This window comes from Takifugu rubripes, chromosome 5 (assembly GCF_901000725.2).
Source record: "Takifugu rubripes chromosome 5, fTakRub1.2, whole genome shotgun sequence".
Classification (NCBI taxonomy): domain Eukaryota; kingdom Metazoa; phylum Chordata; class Actinopteri; order Tetraodontiformes; family Tetraodontidae; genus Takifugu; species Takifugu rubripes.
In genome coordinates, this window is record NC_042289.1 from 4,611,354 (window position 1) to 4,630,214 (window position 18,861).

Genomic DNA, 18,861 nt, shown 5'->3' on the forward strand with positions numbered 1-18,861 from the left:
TTCCAGAGGCGGGAGTCCGCCAAAAACTGAGCCAAGTTTCATTTTAAAACAGGCCGGTTCTCCTCACAGCTGTGGGTCACCCAAATCTCTCAACTAGAGCGAGTTATTATTGCAGGCCCGAGTTCCGTCCCGCCCCGCTTCAAACTGTCAACGGTCAAAGAATGACGGGGAAGATTCTGCCGAAGTTTTAGATTTTCCTTTAAATGGCGCTGCAAACACTATTTTCCCCAATTCGGTATGCACTAAAATGGGGGCGGGGGGGTTCTGGAGCTGCTTTAAAACTCATGAGTAAGAGGCTCGTTTTCATGCAGCTGTAGTTTTGCTGACACGCCAAAACAGAGTGAGGAGAATTTCATGGTTTCATCTACTGAGAGTCGCTGCTCATCAGTTCTGGAGTGTTATTTTGCCTCCGGCTGTTCAATTTTTCGCATTTTTCGCCCTTTTCGGGAGGTTCCACCTGTCCGGTTTGGTGCAGTAGAGGTGTGATAAACTCTGAGGGAGCAGGCCACTAGCGGAGGGCAGGAACAGTTGCTTTTGCTCACCGAGGGGGGGGCGCTTGTGGTGGAGGATCAGCCACCGCTTCAGCGAACGAGGCCGGGAACCATCCCTGCCTGCAAACAGCCGGACACACATCGAGACGCTGAGCACGGAGAACAACGAGGAGGGATGAAGAGCCTCAGACGCACAGACGCCGCCTCACTTACTGCGTGCTGCTCTCAGCCTGGCCGTAGAGCCAACCTTTCCTGGGCTGGGGCACCAGCACGGTGATCATCTCCCCCTTGCTGAAAGGCAGCAGAGTGCGGTTGGAGGCAGCCGGCTGGTGGGACGCCCGCGCCCTCATGGTTCTTCCTACGCCGCCGTCTCGGATCGGCTCACGGTAAAGACTTTCCTGGGGGGACGGAGCTGGAGAGGGGGAAAAAAAAAACGCAGCTTTGTCCGGCAGAAATGGGAAAGAATCTCAAGCAAAGTCGGAGGAGAAAACATGTGCGAGGCAGCGAAAGGAACTTTTAAAGTGGTTGTTGGAATGCAGGGCGAGCCGCTGCCATGCAGGCGGAGGAAGGATTCACAATATATCTGTTCTTTCCTTCTCACTCCATCATGAAAAAGGTGAGCCTGGAGTTAAAACAACGCGCTCTTTTTGAGCCCGTTTGATTTTTTTTCCTCTTTGAACTACAGTAAGAACTGACCCCTTGATGGCACGTTGCCCAGGGCCGGCTCCTCTCTGCCCCCTCTCTGCTCCTCTCTGCCCCCTCTCTGCTCCTCTCTGGCCCTTCTCATGTCCTCCCTCATCCCAACCTGCAAAATGTAAAAAAATAAAACACACAAAGCACAAATAAACACACATCATGCAAAATCCTGCCAGTGTGGATCAGAGTAATAATACAAATCTTGTAAAACACGAATCGCTTGTGTCCTGTTGTGAAGGGTGTGTTGGTTTTTATGGTGTGTGTAGAAAGGAGGCTCGGGCCTGAAACCCTATCTGCAGACACATTAATCCCCCAAGTCTGGATTGGGATGGGTGTAGCTTTCGGCAGAGAACATCCTGGAACTGCGCGTTAATAGCTTTTACCCTTGGTGTGTTTTTATAGGTAAACTGCAGCTTTCACGCACAGGGAAGCTTGTGCTGCACTCCTGGGGTGCTTGTGTAGAAAACAAATGCACTTTAGATTATTTCAAGTTGGGTGCTAAGAGAGAAAAATGTGATGGATAATCACAGCTGTCTAAAAAACATCTTCATTGTGTTATTCAGTTCAGTCTTCGACCACTAGAGGGCAGCCGAGCTGTAAAAATATCATTTTAATTTACTGAATTGTACAGTGCTCGAAGTTTAAATTGATCATAATGTGTTCTGGTGGAATATCTGATATATAAATAATTATAAATAAGGTCTAAATCACGTAAAAGTCACTTCTGTTAACCCATTTCAGAAGATCTTTGTTCCAGCGGATCGTCTAATCCTCTCCCCTGAAACAGGATTACATCTGACAGCAGCAGCAGATTCCTAATGTTCCCAAAGATTTCCAGGCCATCTGCTCCCTCCCCGCAGGATTCACTCATTAATGGATTTCTGAAAACTCAGAATTTCTGTTCAGAACTCACAGAGTTGGACACTGAAGGATGTCGACTGGCCTCAAGTTCTCTGGTGGCCGATACGTCTTTGGTCCAGGCATCGACCTTCTGCTGGAGAGAACTTCCTGTCTGCGACACACACGCGAGCACGGTTAAACTCATCAAGGGCAAAGTTACCACTTAATTAAAGTGAGCTGGGGAATTCAATTCTTCTCCTTCAGGGTTGTTGGAGAAGCTAAAAACAGCTAGCATTCATGGTTGGGGCTAATGTTCAGAGCTTCGGGAGGTTGAGGACACTCTACTGGTTTGGGTTTGGTCGCCATAGCGACTAGCGGTTCTTTAAGAACAGCTGGACAACAGCAGTGGAGAGCAGGTTCAGGGAGACCTGCTCACCTTTAGTTCCTATGAACTGACCTAAAATAAGGGCATCAAATAAGCAGCAGAACTGGACAATAAAAAACAGAAACAGAGACTGTAGCTAAAAAAAACAACCAGGAGACGTTCTGGCAGCAGAAAAGGAACAAGGAAGCTAAAAGAGGCTACAAAGGGAGCAATTAAACGCACATCTGTGTGTAAATGGCACTTCACAGCTGCCCGTTTTGTTCAAAGTGCTGATTTCTGGTAAGTTTTTTAGAGTTTTTCTTTCTTTTTTTCGTATCACCAACTGTTTACAGCTTTTGTGTGTGTGTGTGTGTGTGGGGGGGGGGGGGTTATGTTTAACCTGCAGGAGCGTCAAGTGCCCTTTATGTTCCAGTTGATCGGATTTATTGCTGCCACAAAGTGTGTCAGTAATGAAGGGAAAAGTGAGCAGTGAGTCCAGAGTCCAGCCAACCAGGGAGCCGCTGCCTCCTTCAGCCGGCGCAGTTCAGGTGTGAAGATTTTCCTTCAGGAACTTTCTCCTGTTGTTATTGCTGATCATAAAGGACCATCGCTGACCGTCTGGGGACAGTGACCAGATTATCCAGGGCCGCATCTCAAGCTAAACTCGCCACGCAGGTGTGCCTTAGCAGCGATCGTCTCCAGTGATTCAATGCGACTTCATTTATTGATCGATTTCTCACGCAATGAAGAAACCTTGAGCAGGACCAAGCTCCGGCTGGTGGTAAAGGAGGAGGAGGAGGACAGGAAGAAAGAACAGGCAGATACAGCCTACGGTGTAGCTCCAGGGCACCTTGTTCATGAGGTGTGTGATGGACTGGACGAGGCCACAGTGCTTCTCTGCCAGGAACCGATGGCGCCTCTCCTCCTCCTTCAGAGCCTCCTCGTTGCTCCTCTTGAGGAACTGCAGGTACTCGCCCTGATCCTGCCCACAGTGGGGGATTTATGTTACTCAGGGCCGACAGACAGACTGCAGAGAGACGGGGGGACCGACCGAGTTGTTCCCTCGCCACAGCTGCCTCTCCAGGGCCGTCGCCTTGTTGTGGACCTCCATCTCGTAGAACTTCCTGCTGTCCTGCTCGGCAGAGATCTCGTATCAGGCACTCCTGCTTCTCTATCGCCTCCATCCCTGTATGGGATGATCCGCAGATCCTGCTAACGTCTGAAACTCACCGATATGAAACTTCTGTCCTGTCTGGTGTTGTTGTCCATCTGCCGAATGACCTCGATACTGAACCACTGCAACTGGAAGAAAGACGCGGGGAATCGTCAGAGAGCCGAAGTCACGAATCATCCGGAGGGGAAAAGTGGTAACGTACGACTCCGTCCAGCTCCACCGTGAATCTTCTTTGGCTCTCGGAGATCTGCATCAAGACTTCGCCTGAAATGAAGGGGGATGATGTCACGGAATGGATTTTTGTGTTTCCTGAACCCAGACAGTGATAACTGTTGCCATCAAATGTGTTACCATGGCGACTAATTACGTTCAAATAGACACATTATGACTGGAACAGGCCTATTTTGTATTTCAGTCAAGCTGTGTTAGATCTCATGTTGATCAGCGACTAATCACTGGCTAAATGTCATTTTCAGGCAGCGATGGCGGTCTCTAAACCGCCGCCCACCCTCGTCTATTATTCATGGCGCCTGATCTAATAAATCTCATAAGGCAGTTCCGCCTTCATTTCCTTTTCGCCCTGAGCCAAACGCAAATATGAGCTCAGCCTGAGCTTCTATACACACGCAGTGAATGTTGCCCGGCCCTGCGCCGCCTGCTCAAGGGCACGAGGGCACGAGGGCACGAGGGGCTTCTTCACCGGCCCAACTATCATGTGGCAAATAAAAGATTGAGCAGTAAAAAAAAAAAAAAAGCGTGCTTTTTTTGTAAAAACAACTGGGATACAATAACGGGACAACAGTAAAAACACAACATAAACACAGGCGCGATTGTAAATGCTCGCACATCTGCTCAGCGAGGTGTGATGACACTTACCGAGAGAGCGCGAGGACACGGTGTGCAGCGCCTTCTCTCCAATCTTTGAAAGAGCTCCAAAGTACGCATCGCTAGTAGAGGCGAAGGCTAAAACACACCAAAATAGCAGTTATAACAGCAAACTCTGCTATGTTCTGGTGTTGGACAGCGTCAGCACCAGTGTTATCACTGCTGCTCACTACCTGGATTATTTCATCTCCTTCACACATGAGTATTTTAGCGCTGGTAGTTTATAGCATTATGGCTAAAAAGAGCTCCAGTTACACAACTCTCAAACAGTGTGCACGGTGTTAGTGGGCAACAAAGCACTGCATTCAGCCACACACAGCATAAGAGTAAAATAATTGCGTGTAAATACCCGGCACACCTGGGTGATTTGGCTAACTGTTAGCGGCCGGCGAAGCGGCTAACAGCTAACACACACGTGCATCCAAAGGTGCAGAGTCCAAAAACAAAGCGCGGGGTCTGTTCATGGAAATGACACCAGCAGCATATCAAAAAGCAGCAGCTGCTCACTACAACGTCTGGGTGGATGCTCGGTCACCGTGGGCAACACCCCCCGACTGCCCCCTCCATGGTGAGAGCGTTGGAGCAAATGTGCGTCTCTCTGGGGCATTTCTCATTTCCTGCAGCTCATATTATTATTAACAGCGCCGGTATTTTAACTCCCAGTGGCAAAAGAGAGAAATGAAATCCTGACGGGTTATTTCTCTCTTTAATTACAATTAAACTTGTGTTTTTCTAAACAGGGTTTGTCACAAATGGGATGTTTACCATTAAATGTTCCTCTATGGATGGATTATATCATCCCTCCCTCCCTCCCTCCCTCCCTCCCTCCCTCCCTCCCTCCATCCATCCATCCATCCATCCATCCATCCATCCATCCATCCATCCATCCATCCTCCCTCTGCTTATCTATTTCAGTCTATTCCAGCAGTCACTGGGAGAGAGGTAGGATTACATGACAGGACACGCACGCACGCACGCACGCACACACTTGCGCGCACACTTAGAGGAAATTAAGTGTCTCCAACCAAGCTAACATGTAAGTTTTTGGACTGATGAAACTGGAGAAGTCCCAGCCTGCTACTGGTGAACCCTGCAAACTCCATGTAGAAAGACCAAACGTGGAGTCAAACTCATGAGCTTGTTACTATGGAGCAACGTTGCTGCCCACTGCACCACTGCGACTGCTAATTTGGAAAACTTGGGGGGGGGCAAAAAATACTTTAATTTACTTTTATTAACTTCAGCACTGCAAGATGTTGTTAAGGCCTAAAACATGGGAGAGGAGGGAGGTCGTAAAGCTCGCCGCCCTGTGCAAGAGACTGTGCTGACTCAGGCGTCTCCCAGCACACGTGGGGATCTCAGGGCCTCTCGCTGTAGCTGGCCTGGTATTTTATTGCCTCTCCATCATAATCTGTGAAAACGTGTCTACAAAACCGATTCTGCGCCTCATCTTTGCAGCCCAGAACGGAGAGAAAGAAGCGGAATAAACCAACCTTCCCAACTTTGATCGAGAGATACAGCAAATCGCACTTCCTTGTTTCAGCCTGTTTCTCGGATAAAGCTGGAAAGGCCTTGGCAACGGGCCAAGAACGGAGGTTATATTGTAACAGCGCCACTATATTCCCAAAGCTTGTGGACTTTGGATTAAGGTGCAGTGACGGGCCGCCGCCCGTGTGCCGCTCGCTCTGCCGCGGCAGCTTTTATGCTACAAAACCCCCGTAAATGCTACTAAACTCTCGGCTCTGTTGTCTTTTCCCGCTCCTGGACTTACCTCTGAAGGCCTGGATGTAGCTGTTGCCCAGGGAGACCAGTTTCTGCAGGCTTGGGTTGAAATCCTCCACTAAGTTCTGTTCCAGACACACAAAAGCTCACTGTCATTTCTGTTGTGAAAGTCATACAAACTTTAAGAAGCAGAATCAATATAATCCATCTTTAATTCAATCTGTATTTATGAGCAGGAGCCAGTGGAGCGCACAGGCGACCGGAGAGTCCCTGGAGTCACCGAGCCGGAAATACTGACTGAATATGAATTCGCTTCATGTTTGCCCGACAGAAACAAAGTCAGGGAGCGGAAAAGTGGTTATGCTTCCCCAAAAACTGTCTCCAGTTTATGAAGAGGCGTTCAAGAAATCCCACCGGAGCTGCTGGGATCTTTATTCCACCACCTGCTGCTGATCGGAGCTGTAGCACCTACCGAGTAAACCCTCAGGGTGGAGCGATGCAGCTGGTCACCGTGAAACGCCGACATGTTGGTAGCAAACGTCTGGGCTCCTGGATGTCTTATACCAGCTGGAGAACGCGCCCAGGCTGAAAGGGAACGTGCTGGGCTGGACACGGGGCGGTGGAGCTCAGGGCGTTAGAAACGGACACCAGCGCAGCTGAGAAAGAGTGGGGTAAATAATTAAACAGGAGCTGACCATAAAACCACTGACATGGGATGTAAACCATGACTGTGTGCGTGTGCGCGTGTGTGTGCATGTGTGTGTTTTCCATGGTTCTTCCTCTCAGACTGATGTGGTTGCACAGTAACTGCACACAAACAAACACAAGGCTAGTCATTGATATGAATTTCATTACAGAGTAGTTTGCTCGGCTGTTGTCGTTTACAGGCCGCACCGCTCGAACCGGAGCAAATGTTTACACAGCTATGTAGAATTTGGTGTCTTGATGAATTTTTAACACACCAGGAGTGGCGATGAAGATGATGACATCACCCTGTAGGATCTGTAGAAGCTATAAATAATGAAATGATGGCCCATGTGTGTTTTTACGCATAAATAAAGTTGATCTGAAAAAGGTCACGCAGCCATATTTTAAGAGAGCGGCTTACCTTCTTTTAATGCTCCCTTTTCATTGGTGCACGCAGAGATACATTAAAAAGAAAAACAATATCCCATAATCCCACTGTAATCACCTCACATCTGATATTGATTTGCACGAGCACAAACGGCAGCAATGGCGACTCTGGCGGGGAGTTCTCCTCATGTTTGGACCCAAAGTTCAACAGCGACAACGTTATTGGTTTGTTGCCAGTTCTGTTATTATATTCACACCTGGTGCACGACTCCACCTGAAGTGCACGACCGCTGCGCACTTCACTGGACGGACGTTGCACTATTGCACGCTGGCGTTCTGGATTTTTCCCCCCACCGTGACAGAGTCATTGAACTCATCACGGAGGAAAATAGGCAGGGATTTATATGGTGTGGTGAATGTCATTATTTATGATGTGTGGTGGTATGGATAATCTATAGTGTGGTGAGGACAGGAAGCAGAGGAGGAGAGAGAGGAGAGAGAGGAGAGGGAGGGGGAGGGAGAGAGAGACCAGTACACTAGATGGCACCATCAACTAACTGAAGGCCTGACTGGAATATTAATCGTCCTACTAACACGTGCTGTCATTGTTCCCTTTTCTTCTGTTCCGTAAAGTTACGCCTTTTCTATCAAAGCTACATTCCCTCCATCAAACACATCCCATAATAACACTTTTAAACTAAACCCTTTAAACTTTAAAAATAGAATTGAAAACAACACACCAGTGAATCAGTCAAGCCCAGATGAAACCTGGTGGAGGGAGTCGCGCATTAACGCACGCGATGTTATCTGCAGCTCCTCCAGTCGTGATTGGTCACGGTTTCCTCTCTGATCCCGGTTTTATTCGCCAGGTTTGCGAGCAGATTATTTATCTCTGCTATCTGCTCAATAATGAGGCGAGATGTGAAATAATAGGCGCGCATAAAAGATATTAAATCAGAGTTGTGTGGAGTCCTTTTGAGGTCCTTTACCTCCAGGAAAAGTCGGCAGAACTAAATTAGCATCAGCACGCCATCACTCTGTCAGTGTCGCTACAGGCCGCGGCCATCTTGTGTTTGCGTTTGACGGTCAGCTCGCGAAGTTTGGGGGTTTGAAAAGAATTGTCCTGTTGGTCGTGGTGGAGGATGTGATCTGTAGCAAGAGGAAAAGAAACCTATTGGTACCAAAGAGGAGCAGTTCCTCACAGTGATGGGTCGTCCCCTATGGTCAGTAGCAGGACTGCACATTTTGGAGTTCCTGACTCCTGTCCCTATGAAGTTTAAACTGGTTGATTCTTCAGGAGTGCATTTGCATGTTTGAAGTAAAGAAAAGTCATCTGTGCTCAGTGGTGAACGCTCCACCAAACAGTCTGCTTTCAAGCGCAGATGGGTTGCTGCCCACGGTCGTAAAGGTCGAAGGTCACTCCTGTGATGAATCCAGCTTTTCCGAGCTATATGACGAGCATCTTTCAGACAGCAGCATCCAGAACACTCTCTTCTACCACAGAAAAATGGCTTTTTTCAGTACAAACCCTTTTATCAGATCTTCACGGCCCAGTGGACTCGACTTGACAGAAGAGTCGTTTAGAGCCATTAAACGAACCAACACGAGCAGAACTAACAGCTTTAACTGCCCACCGGATCCGCAGCTTGAGGTGATGCGCTCCATCCCTCGGAAATATAGGACTTTCTAATCATCTACAAACAGAACGCTCGGTGTTTATCGTGCCTGCGGACTTTCCAATGCGGATTTAGTTTAAGCTTCAGCGTTTCCCAGACTCTCGCCCATCTCCAGAGACTTGATCTGCTTTTAGTATTCTCACAGTCCGCTGAACACTGAGCTATTTTCTAACTGGTGGGATGTCTCACCACCCCCCCAACACACACCACCACCGCCACCCAGCCCATATCGCAGCTTCTCTTGCCTGCCACTTTTGAGCTTGCCTTAGCCTAGCCCACCACTCTTCCGGCGCTGCAGCCTGGCGACTGTTTTTACGCCTGCGTGTGCGCATTGTTCTGCTGCCATTTTAATGAAAAAACTCTAATGGGCTCTGCAGCATCCCCTCAAGGCCACCAGGCTGCTGCCGCTCCAGCTCCACCGGAGCCCTGAAGCTGAGTTACTGCCATCCACATTATATATCACACGAGGAGCTAATTTTTGCAGAGCAAGGGAAATAATGAGCTGGGGGGAGGCAGTAACACAATATACAGATTGTTTTGCTTGCAGGGACCCCCAGTTAAGTTCTGCATATTTAATGAAGAGACTCGGGGAAGAATTAGCAGACAGAGGTGGAGGTAAGGCAATATTAAGGTTTTAGACAGAAAGCATGTTAATGGAGAGAGGAGCTCTCTCTCCTCCTCTCTCCTACTCCTCTCTCTCTCCTCTTTCGGAGGACATGCGCGTTGGACAGCTCGCCTGCTTCTGAATGTTTTGACTCCATGATCATCAATTATGTTGCGGAACTCTTTTCTACTCGCCTGCTCTGGGGGGAAAGGTTGGAAAAGTGGCCGGACCGTTTGCGTTTCTCCCATGCCTGAGCTCGGTCTGATACTTTCCTTTCCCGCGGAGTTGGCGCCCTAAATTATTAGGTTTTTCTAATATCGATCGCGCCCGCCGCCACCCTGAAGTTCATCGTTGTGATTTTGGCCGCCGGGATGGTGGCCTTCATCGGAGCCCGTTATCTGCATCATCGCAGCAGTTACACCCGGATCGTCCAGGGCTGCCGCGGCGCAGCGCCAACCTGCCGCCGACAAACCACTCGCTGTATCCGGAGACAGCGGCGCAGACCCCCGCTGCACCGGGCTCCGTGGCCCGGGTGGGCTCCATGGGCGCTCTCCATGGCTCTGAAGCGCCGACCTACAACATCGGGCTTGGAGGGCTGGATGGGGTGACTGGACTTACAGGACATGACCCAACCGTGAGCCGGCTTATCTGCACCCCAATCCCCGCCGGGGAGTGCAACCCGAAAAACTTTCAGCAACAAGCTGAAGACCCGTCGCTTTACGCGGGGGAGATATGGGGTCACCTCCGCAACACGGCGGAAGAGCTCCCGGCAGACGGTCCTGCAACAGAAGGACCAGATACTGACGGACCAGCGGACCATCCGGGAGCTGACGGGGAAACTGTTCGAGTGTGAGAAGGGGCAGGACGGCTGGAGCAGCGCGGACAGACGCGGGGGCGCCGGGGGCTGCTGCGGGGTAGGAACGCGGAGGATGGGGCGCAAACGGAGCGGATTATGGTGCGGGACAGTCCCGATCTGTCCCTCCGACAGCGTCCACCTGCTCACCATCAGGGCTGTGGATGAACTGGAGCAGGCGATCACTCAACTTAAAGACCGCATAGAGAGGCTGGAGGTGGGTATGGAGAACCTATAGATCAGCACATACCTGCCGACACAGATATGCAGCCTTGTGCACCAATGTGGGGGTGTTTTTTGAAACAGGAAAACAAGGGCTTCAGGTTATGTGCGAGGACATGTTGAAATAATCAGAGTTCAGTTGAAATCATTCTAATCCAATGACATGTTTTCAAATGTGTTACTATGCTGGGGGGAGGGGGGGCGAAAACAGATGAAAGCGAAGCAGCAAAAGACAGGAGGAGTAAAGAGGAGGGAGAGGAGAGATGCGAAAAAGATGGAGGAGGGGGAGGTGAGAGTACAGCAGGGTAGAAATGAAACATACCAGAATCCAATACCCACCTAATTTAACCCAGATTTGGGGGGGGGGGGGGGGGGGGGGAGAGAGTAAAAGGGCAGGGATGCATAATGATGGAGTTGGGCTGTTGTGATACTTGATATCAGAGATCAGGATGTCCGAATATGGATTCTGGCCTCTGTGCAGCATGTAGTCACAGCACACATGGGTCCAGCCATCATCTCCCCCCTGAGCCACGGCTGCTTTTACTACCCCAGTCACGTTTGGGTGTACAGCAGGTGCCCGGGCCGCTTCAGACCCCCACACCTCACCCTGAAACAGTGCATCCCCCCTGTATACTTTTAGATTAACATCTCCTGGTTTTACTCTGTTTAGAAGTGAAAATCACGATGGAGAAACACGTTTTTGCCGCTTCTTTGACCGCGCAGACACGGCTACTGAATTTCCTCTCTCAAACCCTTTTAGCACAGGCCTCCATTTCCACTCTAACCAGTGACAGGAACGTGCTGGCTTCCCTGATTTTAAATCTTTTTATTCCAGGAAGGAGTGAGTGTCCTGGTGGCCTGTTCATGTATTTCTGCTCTTCACCCAGTCGCTACTGGGAGATGCTCCAGCAGTCCCAGTGATCCCAATTAGAAATAAACAGCTTAAATTTAAAAAAAGGAATACATTAAGCTGCAAAATAAGGAGGCAATTATTCCTTCTTCCAGATATCCTCGGCTGTGTCAGAAATGCCACCATCCTTGCATTAAATTCACTACTTCGTTCACTTACCGAGAGGCTGAAAATCCACTTTCACACTGAGCTTGGAACGCCGTCACGGCTTCCTGTGATCAACACGCACCATCGACATTTGCTCCGCCCGAGTCATTTAAAATGGTCCTCGTATTAATAAATACAAAACGCTTTTCAGTTGAGGTACAACCGTGCCCTTAACACTTGATCATTAAATAATGAATATGGCGCTAATCTAGCTTCTCGTGCGCGGCTGCAAAGGATGATGGGATACATTACTTGTCTGGGGAGCTTCGGTTGTACACTACTTTTACCTGTGCATTAGGGGATACATGAAGTGTCCTAAATAGGGTACAGCGGTCCTCACTATATTCCAGAGCCCCTAAAATGGCATTTGCCCTATTTAGTGCACTATATAGGAGCTTGGGGGCCAGATCTTGTCTGATTGTGCTTTATTTACAGAGTAATTAACAGCCAGATTAGATTAAATTAAATTAGAACAGAAATACGTCGGCTGACCAGAATAAGATGTATCGTCGACCAACACTGACGACGGAACCGGTGTGGGAGGGCATTTGAAACAGAACCAGATTGTGCGTCCTGTCCCTCCTCTGCAGTCCGACATCGGCCCGTTTGCTCACAATCAGACAGAAGCAGGCGGGACGTCTGGCGACCCCGAGGGTTTGGCGGCCGGAGCCGGCCTGGGTAGGACCTGGAACGTGGAGGACGTGGAAGAGGAGCTGGAGAGGAAGCTGGAGCTGCTGGACAAAAATCGAAAAGCCCTGAGGCTGGAGGCGGAGCGGCACAGACAGGAAATCGACCGCGGCGTCAATGATCTCCACCATCGCGTCGTGGGACTGGAAGAAGGTGGGTTTAAAGAGAGGGGGAGAGAAGGAAACAGAAGCCTTGCTGGTCCAATTAAACCATTGCTGGTTTTTAAGATGAATAAATTATAGTGTAAAAAAAAAAAGATTAGAAAGGCTGAATGAAATCTGGGCCGAGCTGAAACGAAACAAAGCCAAACATCTCTGACGCCAACACACTTCGGAGCTGTTTCCCGATCCCGTAGTTCCACATTCACGCTGCCTCCCTGCAGGTATGCTGGGATCCTCCTTCCCAGAGGGCTTCAGGCTCTCCTTCCCAGCTCGGACCAACTACATGTACGCCGTTGTCAAGCGCTCTGTTCCGGCGCTGCGGGCCTTCACCGTCTGCATGTGGCTGCGGCCCGCCGAGGGGGGCATCGGGACGCCGCTCTCGTACGCCGTTCCCACGCAGCCCAACGAGCTGGTGCTCCTGCAGGGCCTGCACACCCCCACCGAGCTGCTCATCAACGACAAGGTCGGCCATTTAGAATATTTGTAAAACATACTAGTGGCATGAATGAACTATAAATTCCGTTTTTGATCGTCTCACCCAAAGCAACAGAGCGAATGTGACTTCATCCAGGTGGTTTATTTAGTAGCTTTAGCACAGATGCTAACCCGTAATAGAATTCTGTGCACATATATGGAAAACAGTGTGACATTTTACAAAGTATCTGAAACCCAATCCAATACCTGGAGCTTCTACTCTGCTCTGTGCAGAGCTCAGCCTCCTCCTGAGACTCAGTCCTCCGTATGAAACCCATTAGTGAGGTGAGCAGAATTTATAATGTGTAATTCAGATGAGGAAGCGCTCCTGATTAGCATACAAATAATGTGACCATGTGAAATAAAAAGGACAGTTTAGCAGAGAATTTGCATCTCCACAGCTCTGGAGGCGCGTGTCGCCGTCATTCAGTGGAGTCGTAAAGGAAACTGATTCCCGGAGGGTAAATTTCTCTGTCCTTGAGGGTAGAGAACGGATTTGGTGAATTAGGGAAACAAATTTTTCTGCTCTGAATGTTTGAGAGGGTAATTAAAAAGAGAGAAGCGGCTGGCGAGGCTGAAACAGGGACGAGGTGAGATTTTCTCGAGTTTTGGGTTTTGATAAAGGAACCCATCTATATGTGTTTCAACACGCTCGTTTAGTCTAAAACGCTAGACGATAACCTCCTATTTCGTCTCTTTGGGTGACTTGTTGCCTGCGTAGGTGGCGCAGTTGCCCTTAAACCTTTCCAGAGGCAGCTGGCAGCACATCTGCGTGAGCTGGAACCAGAAGGGAGGAACCTGGCAGGCCTACCAGGGCGGGAAGCCGAGGGGCGAAGGTCACTCGCTGGCAGCCGGGCACCACATCAGACCCGGAGGAGTGCTGGTACTGGGGCAGGAGCAGGTAAATGAGCCCCAGAGGGTGTTATGGCGCACAGAATTCTTTCTGGGCCATGAGTGTGTTTCTTTAGGCTGACTTTCTTTTCCTTGCTCCCCAGGATTCTCTGGGTGGAGGCTTCGACTCGTCCCAGGCCCTGGTGGGAGAGCTGTCTCAGGTGGGCCTGTGGGATAGAGTCCTCCCGCCCAGCCAGGTGGCCAGCCTGGCCCGCTGCAGCAGAGTGCACCAGGGCAGCGTGGCCTCGTGGGCCGAGAACCTGGTCGAGGTTCACGGTGGAGCAGCTAAAGAAGCCGGGGAACCGTGTACCAAACACAGCAGGAGCTCTCAGTGACTGATTCAGAATAAAGGGAAGGAAGGTGGGGTGAAGGAGGAGGGATACTGTTCCTAACACTGCCTCAGTTTTCTGATTCATTTCATGCCTCACTGACATAAATATAATGTTCAATAACAACCTGTACATCTATGGGATGATCAAGCTTGTGGAGCCGTCTGTAGCTGCCATCGCGGAGGTCTGCAGGGGATAACACTTGACAAGAGTTTCACCATGTAAAGTTCAATTTTTGAAAATTCAATTTTACTTTCTGACCACTTTTAGCTAATTAGCAAACGATTACAAACTAGTAGCTACTGAGAAGTTAATCAACTGATCAGCAATAACATAGACTGGTTGGCTAAATGACCATGATCGTCTAGCGAACAAATAACGTAATTATCCAATTTTGGAAGTGACTGATTATCGTTATAGCGTCTCTTGAGTCTTTATACAAGACAACAGAAATCCTGGTTACATTTGAATTTAGTTTTTTGATGTAAGTAGCATTTAGCTACATGCTGGCAGCACGTGTGTGTCATGTACTATGTATTCAAAGAAAACATCAATTTCCTTCATAACTCTAAGGACACCTTACAACACATGAAATTATTACATTGGTTCTGTCCTTCACTTCTGTACTGTCACCAGCTTGTTTGTGCTAATGTGCTAACATTTTAGCCTGTCCAACATAAACCAGTGGATTTTTGTCCTCCACTTCACCACAGTGTTTTAAAAGCACTAAGCGAGTGCACGCTGAGCGCTCTTTTGCGCGACCTCACGAATCTTGCTCCAAGGAGACGGCGCTAATCAGTGCACAGCAGCGCCGCCCTCGCCCTGCAGAACTCCGACCTCCCGCACGCCGAGCAGAAAAGAAACTGTGATTCCGAGTGAAATTAGAGAACCTTTCCCAAAAGAAGGCAGAGCTATTTGCTCTGATGCTGCCGCGCTAACAGAGAGTGTCTTGACCTCCGCGATGGCAGTGAAAGGTTGACGACAAACATTGAGAACAGGGTGGAAATAGCAAAGAGTAGATGACGCCAAGGAGTCGGTGATGAAAGAGGAGGACAGGAGGAGACGAGTGAATGTTTACACCGCTGCACGTTATATTTATAGACCTGTAATGTCTGCTACTGCACAGTTTCTGCTCTACCGGAAAGATCTGAATCATCAAACGTCTCCTCACCTGCGAGGAGGTGTTTGGGGCCATCGGATCTCATCACCTTACGTTAGCTTTTAATTGGTTCCTGTCTTGTAGCTGCGACGAGCATGATTGTGGCCTCTGTAATTCCACGATGTCAGTTAACGTCTTGCAACTCTTCTGCGTGTCCTGCCGTCCGTGCATGAGCTGTAGGCTGCGTCCGACTTACTGTCCTGTAGTGGAAAGTGCCTGTCGGGGTGAATGTGCCCTTTTAAAGAACCGGTGGCTTTAGTAGTCCTGGTGGAGAGCCGGCGCTGGGAGAGGGTCTGAACCGCTGCAGCAGCAGCGTTTTATCGGTTCCCCTGGTGCATTATTAAGATTTAAACGGCTGGGTGGGTTATTGGAAATCACTGACGCGCGGCTTGTGCGAGCTGCCACCAGACTGATGCTAAATCGGGGTGGAAATCATCCCTCTGCCAAACCGCGTCTCTGAGGACGCCTCTCGGTTCTTTTATGCCTGGCGTCTGTTCGGCTCTTGCCAGGGTCGGTTGTTTTTCAGCTTCCTGGTTGTGATGTTGCATTGTTCTTTTTTACACTTAGTGGGGCTGAAAGCTTTTCTTTAACTCTCTTGGTGACGTCTGTCTTTTCGTAAATGCCCTTTTTTTTGGTTTCACTCGATGCTTTGGTATCTACTTTAACGTCCCTGTCCGTATAAATACTGTATATCTCTGTCTGTATTGTGTTGTAATCTTCTCCAATAACAAACCCTTTATTAAAAGCTCACATTTTCAGATGTGACGACTGTGTGTCTTTCCTCAAACACGATCAGGTCCACCGCTCACTTAAATGAGATAGACGAAGATCCGGGAGATTCGCGCCGCTAACACGGTCCTAAACACAGTAAGTATAAAGTGTCATTGTCTATTTCACGGCTTGACACAGGACATCGAGCGTGAACACATCATCCTTGGCTACATGGCAAAAAGGAAGCCGGGTATTTTTGGAAGCCTCAGCTCTGTGTTAGATACTCAGCTGCCATGGAGGAAGCTTCTATTTCTGTGGCACGTGGAACAGTTGTGAGTGAGCGTTTTAGATGGATATTCCACAGAAGAGGGGCCCAGGAGAGGTGGACAGGTGGATGGATGGTCCTCATATCAGCAGTGCCTGCGCTGATGCCTGCACCCGACAGTGTTGCATTTATTGATTCTCTTCTTGCTTTGCTGTCGTATTGCTCTGAGATGGGATTCACATTCCATTAATGCAAATAAGGATGAAGATTTAAAGCCCGCGGCACAGCAGCGTGATGGATCACTAAAGGCCTTCTCCCTTCCATTGAATCATCGCAGCCATCTTCCTCTCCAGCGCCTCTGGGGAACTCCAAGATGGGAGATGGAAGCCCTCCAGCATGACTCGGGTCCTCCTCCTCTTCCTCTCCTCCTCCTCCTCTCCTCCTCCTCTCCTCCTCTTCCTCTTCCTCCTCCTCCTTCTCTCCTCCTCCTCCTCCTCTTCCTCCTCCTCTCCTCCTCCCTCCCTCTCCTCCTCCTCCCTCTCCTTCCTCCCTCCTCCTCCCCTCCTCCTTCTCCTCCTTCTCCTCCTCCTCTTCCTCATCTTCCTCCTCCTCTTCCTCCTCCTCCTCTCCCTCCTCCTCCTTCTTCCTCCTCCTCCTCCTCCCTTCCTCCTCCTCCTTCTCCTCCTCCCCCCCTCCTCCTCTCTTCCTCATCTTCTCCTCCTCCTCCTCTTCCTCCTCCTTCTCCTCCTCTCCCTCCTCCTCTTCCTCCTCCTTCTCCTCCTCCTGCCCTCCTCCTCCTCTTCCTCATCTTCCTCCTCCTCCTCTTTCTCTCCCTCCTCCTCCTCTTCCTCCTCCTCTTCCTTCTCCTTTCTTTCTCCTCCTCTCCTCCTCCTCCCCCTCCTCCTCCTCTTCCTCCTCCTCCTCTTCCTCCTCCTCTCCTCCTCTCCTCTTCCTCCTCCTTCTCCTCCTCCCCTCCTCCTCCTCCTCCTCCTCCTCTTCCTCCTCCTCCTCTTCCTCATCTTCCTCCTCTCCTCCTCCTCCTCCTCCTCCTCCTCCTCCTCCTCCTCCTCTGTTGTTTAATGTAATATTGGACCAAAAGGAAGACATACAGAAAATAACTCTTTCCCTCTGACACCGGTGATTTTACCTGTCAGTTGGAACCGGTTCCATATAAAACCGGTTTGTTTATGTGGAAGCAGAACCCGTGGCTGCAGCACAGATTTAACTATGACCTCTGGGTCCCTGCGAGCGACCACCGGAGGCAGGAGATGATCTGTGCTGTTGGATTACTAGTCTAATCCATTGTGATCCACCGGGAGAAGAATTGCAATCATGTGTAAATCCAGGATGGGACTAGATTGATCTCTGAATCTTGGCCAGGATGTAAGCGTCCCCACTGTTTAAGATCTGTGCCGTTCAGGCTCCAGTCCGTTGTTTTTCCAGGCTTCTTCTATAGATGAACGACGGACGGAGGGACGATGATTGACGATTTCTAGCTTTAACGCTTCAGCAGGGAGCGTCTTTCGATGATCTGCTACTCAGCTTGAATAAATTTTAGGAGAAAACTGTTTATTTATCATCCTTGGGATTATTTAGCCTGTTCCTGCTGTACCGTTTTTTAAGAGTGTAGCTAAACTGAAGTCCTTTTGAAATCTTTGGGCTGCTTATTCCTAAAGTCAGCAGCGCCTTTAAGGAACGTCGAGCATCGGAAGCCAGTGAGATTTACCAGCCTGGTTACAGAGGAGGACTCTCTAGATCATTGATACTGTGCAGCCGTGCGTGCTCCTGTGTGGCTGTGCATGACGGCACTACTGTTATATCCTTCGAAACACAAAATCCTGACAACAAATACAGAGCTGCATCCACAATAACGAAGCAGACTCGGCACGCCGCTGCCGTCCTTCCCTTCCCCGCCTATTAAGCTAATGAGCACCTCCCACCCGGGGGAGATGACATATATGGTGTCGTGCCTTTGACCAAACTCCTAACGTGATCCAACTGTGCGATGAGTTCCAAGAATCGGAGGTTGTTCCTTTTCCCACAACGGTTGATAATGGCACCGTCCAAAGTTGGTCTTACTCCCCCCAAATCCCCCCTCCTCCGCATCATCTGAAGCGTCCGCTGTGCCAACGTTGCTCCATCTGTGCGGGAAAGCAACGTGCTGCCCATGTGGTCACTCTTCTCCGGGACTCAAGTTGGCTCAGAACGTCTTCGGAGAACCCAGGAAGCAAAAGCACCTGCTGATGGTTTGTAAATTAGCCCCCACTTGGGCAACAATGATCACATTTACCCCCATGCTGTGTACTTGGAAGGCAGCGGGACAGAAATCCCCCTCTGCCTGAGCTGTGACCTCTGGGTAATTAGGCTGCCTCCTATTTCCTTCAGTTCCTTGGCTGCTAGCAGGATCGTTGGCTCTTTGATGAATAAACCAAAGCATCAATGGCTTTACCAGCCATCGTTTTCCTCCTGTGCCCCCACCCTGTGCTTCCCCCGTCAGCCCAGGCTGTACCGACGGCATCAGCAGTG

General features: G+C 49.7%; 2 protein-coding genes across 3 annotated transcripts in view; one reads left to right on the forward strand and one right to left on the reverse strand.

Moving 5' to 3' along the window:
* Positions 1 to 8,021, reverse strand: part of baiap2l2a (BAR/IMD domain containing adaptor protein 2 like 2a) — a 10,674-nt gene extending 2,653 nt beyond the window's left edge. The window contains exons 1-12 of one of the 2 annotated variants that reach the window (XM_029837002.1): positions 7,987 to 8,021; positions 6,645 to 6,828; positions 6,222 to 6,297; positions 4,442 to 4,528; positions 3,768 to 3,829; positions 3,622 to 3,693; positions 3,443 to 3,523; positions 3,242 to 3,373; positions 2,101 to 2,199; positions 1,188 to 1,296; positions 705 to 903; positions 543 to 611 (exon numbers count right to left, since the gene is read on the reverse strand). In XM_029837002.1, the coding sequence (XP_029692862.1) occupies positions 543 to 611; positions 705 to 903; positions 1,188 to 1,296; positions 2,101 to 2,199; positions 3,242 to 3,373; positions 3,443 to 3,523; positions 3,622 to 3,693; positions 3,768 to 3,829; positions 4,442 to 4,528; positions 6,222 to 6,297; positions 6,645 to 6,698 (1,040 nt within the window). In that variant the 5' untranslated portion in view covers positions 6,699 to 6,828; positions 7,987 to 8,021. Of the gene's footprint in view, positions 1 to 542; positions 612 to 704; positions 904 to 1,187; positions 1,297 to 2,100; positions 2,200 to 3,241; positions 3,374 to 3,442; positions 3,524 to 3,621; positions 3,694 to 3,767; positions 3,830 to 4,441; positions 4,529 to 6,221; positions 6,298 to 6,644; positions 7,243 to 7,986 lie in introns of those variants that run through there. The other variant, XM_029837003.1, reaches the window with a different exon arrangement.
* A 1,605-nt stretch (positions 8,022 to 9,626) lies between these two features.
* LOC101074851 (neuronal pentraxin-2) lies at positions 9,627 to 16,121 on the forward strand. Its single transcript, XM_074084914.1, is given in 6 exon segments — positions 9,627 to 10,292; positions 10,294 to 10,596; positions 12,249 to 12,498; positions 12,728 to 12,969; positions 13,702 to 13,881; positions 13,976 to 16,121. Coding segments are annotated over 6 exon segments (1,431 nt in total). The 5' UTR covers positions 9,627 to 10,067; the 3' UTR covers positions 14,207 to 16,121.
* Positions 16,122 to 18,861: the final 2,740 nt, after the last annotated feature.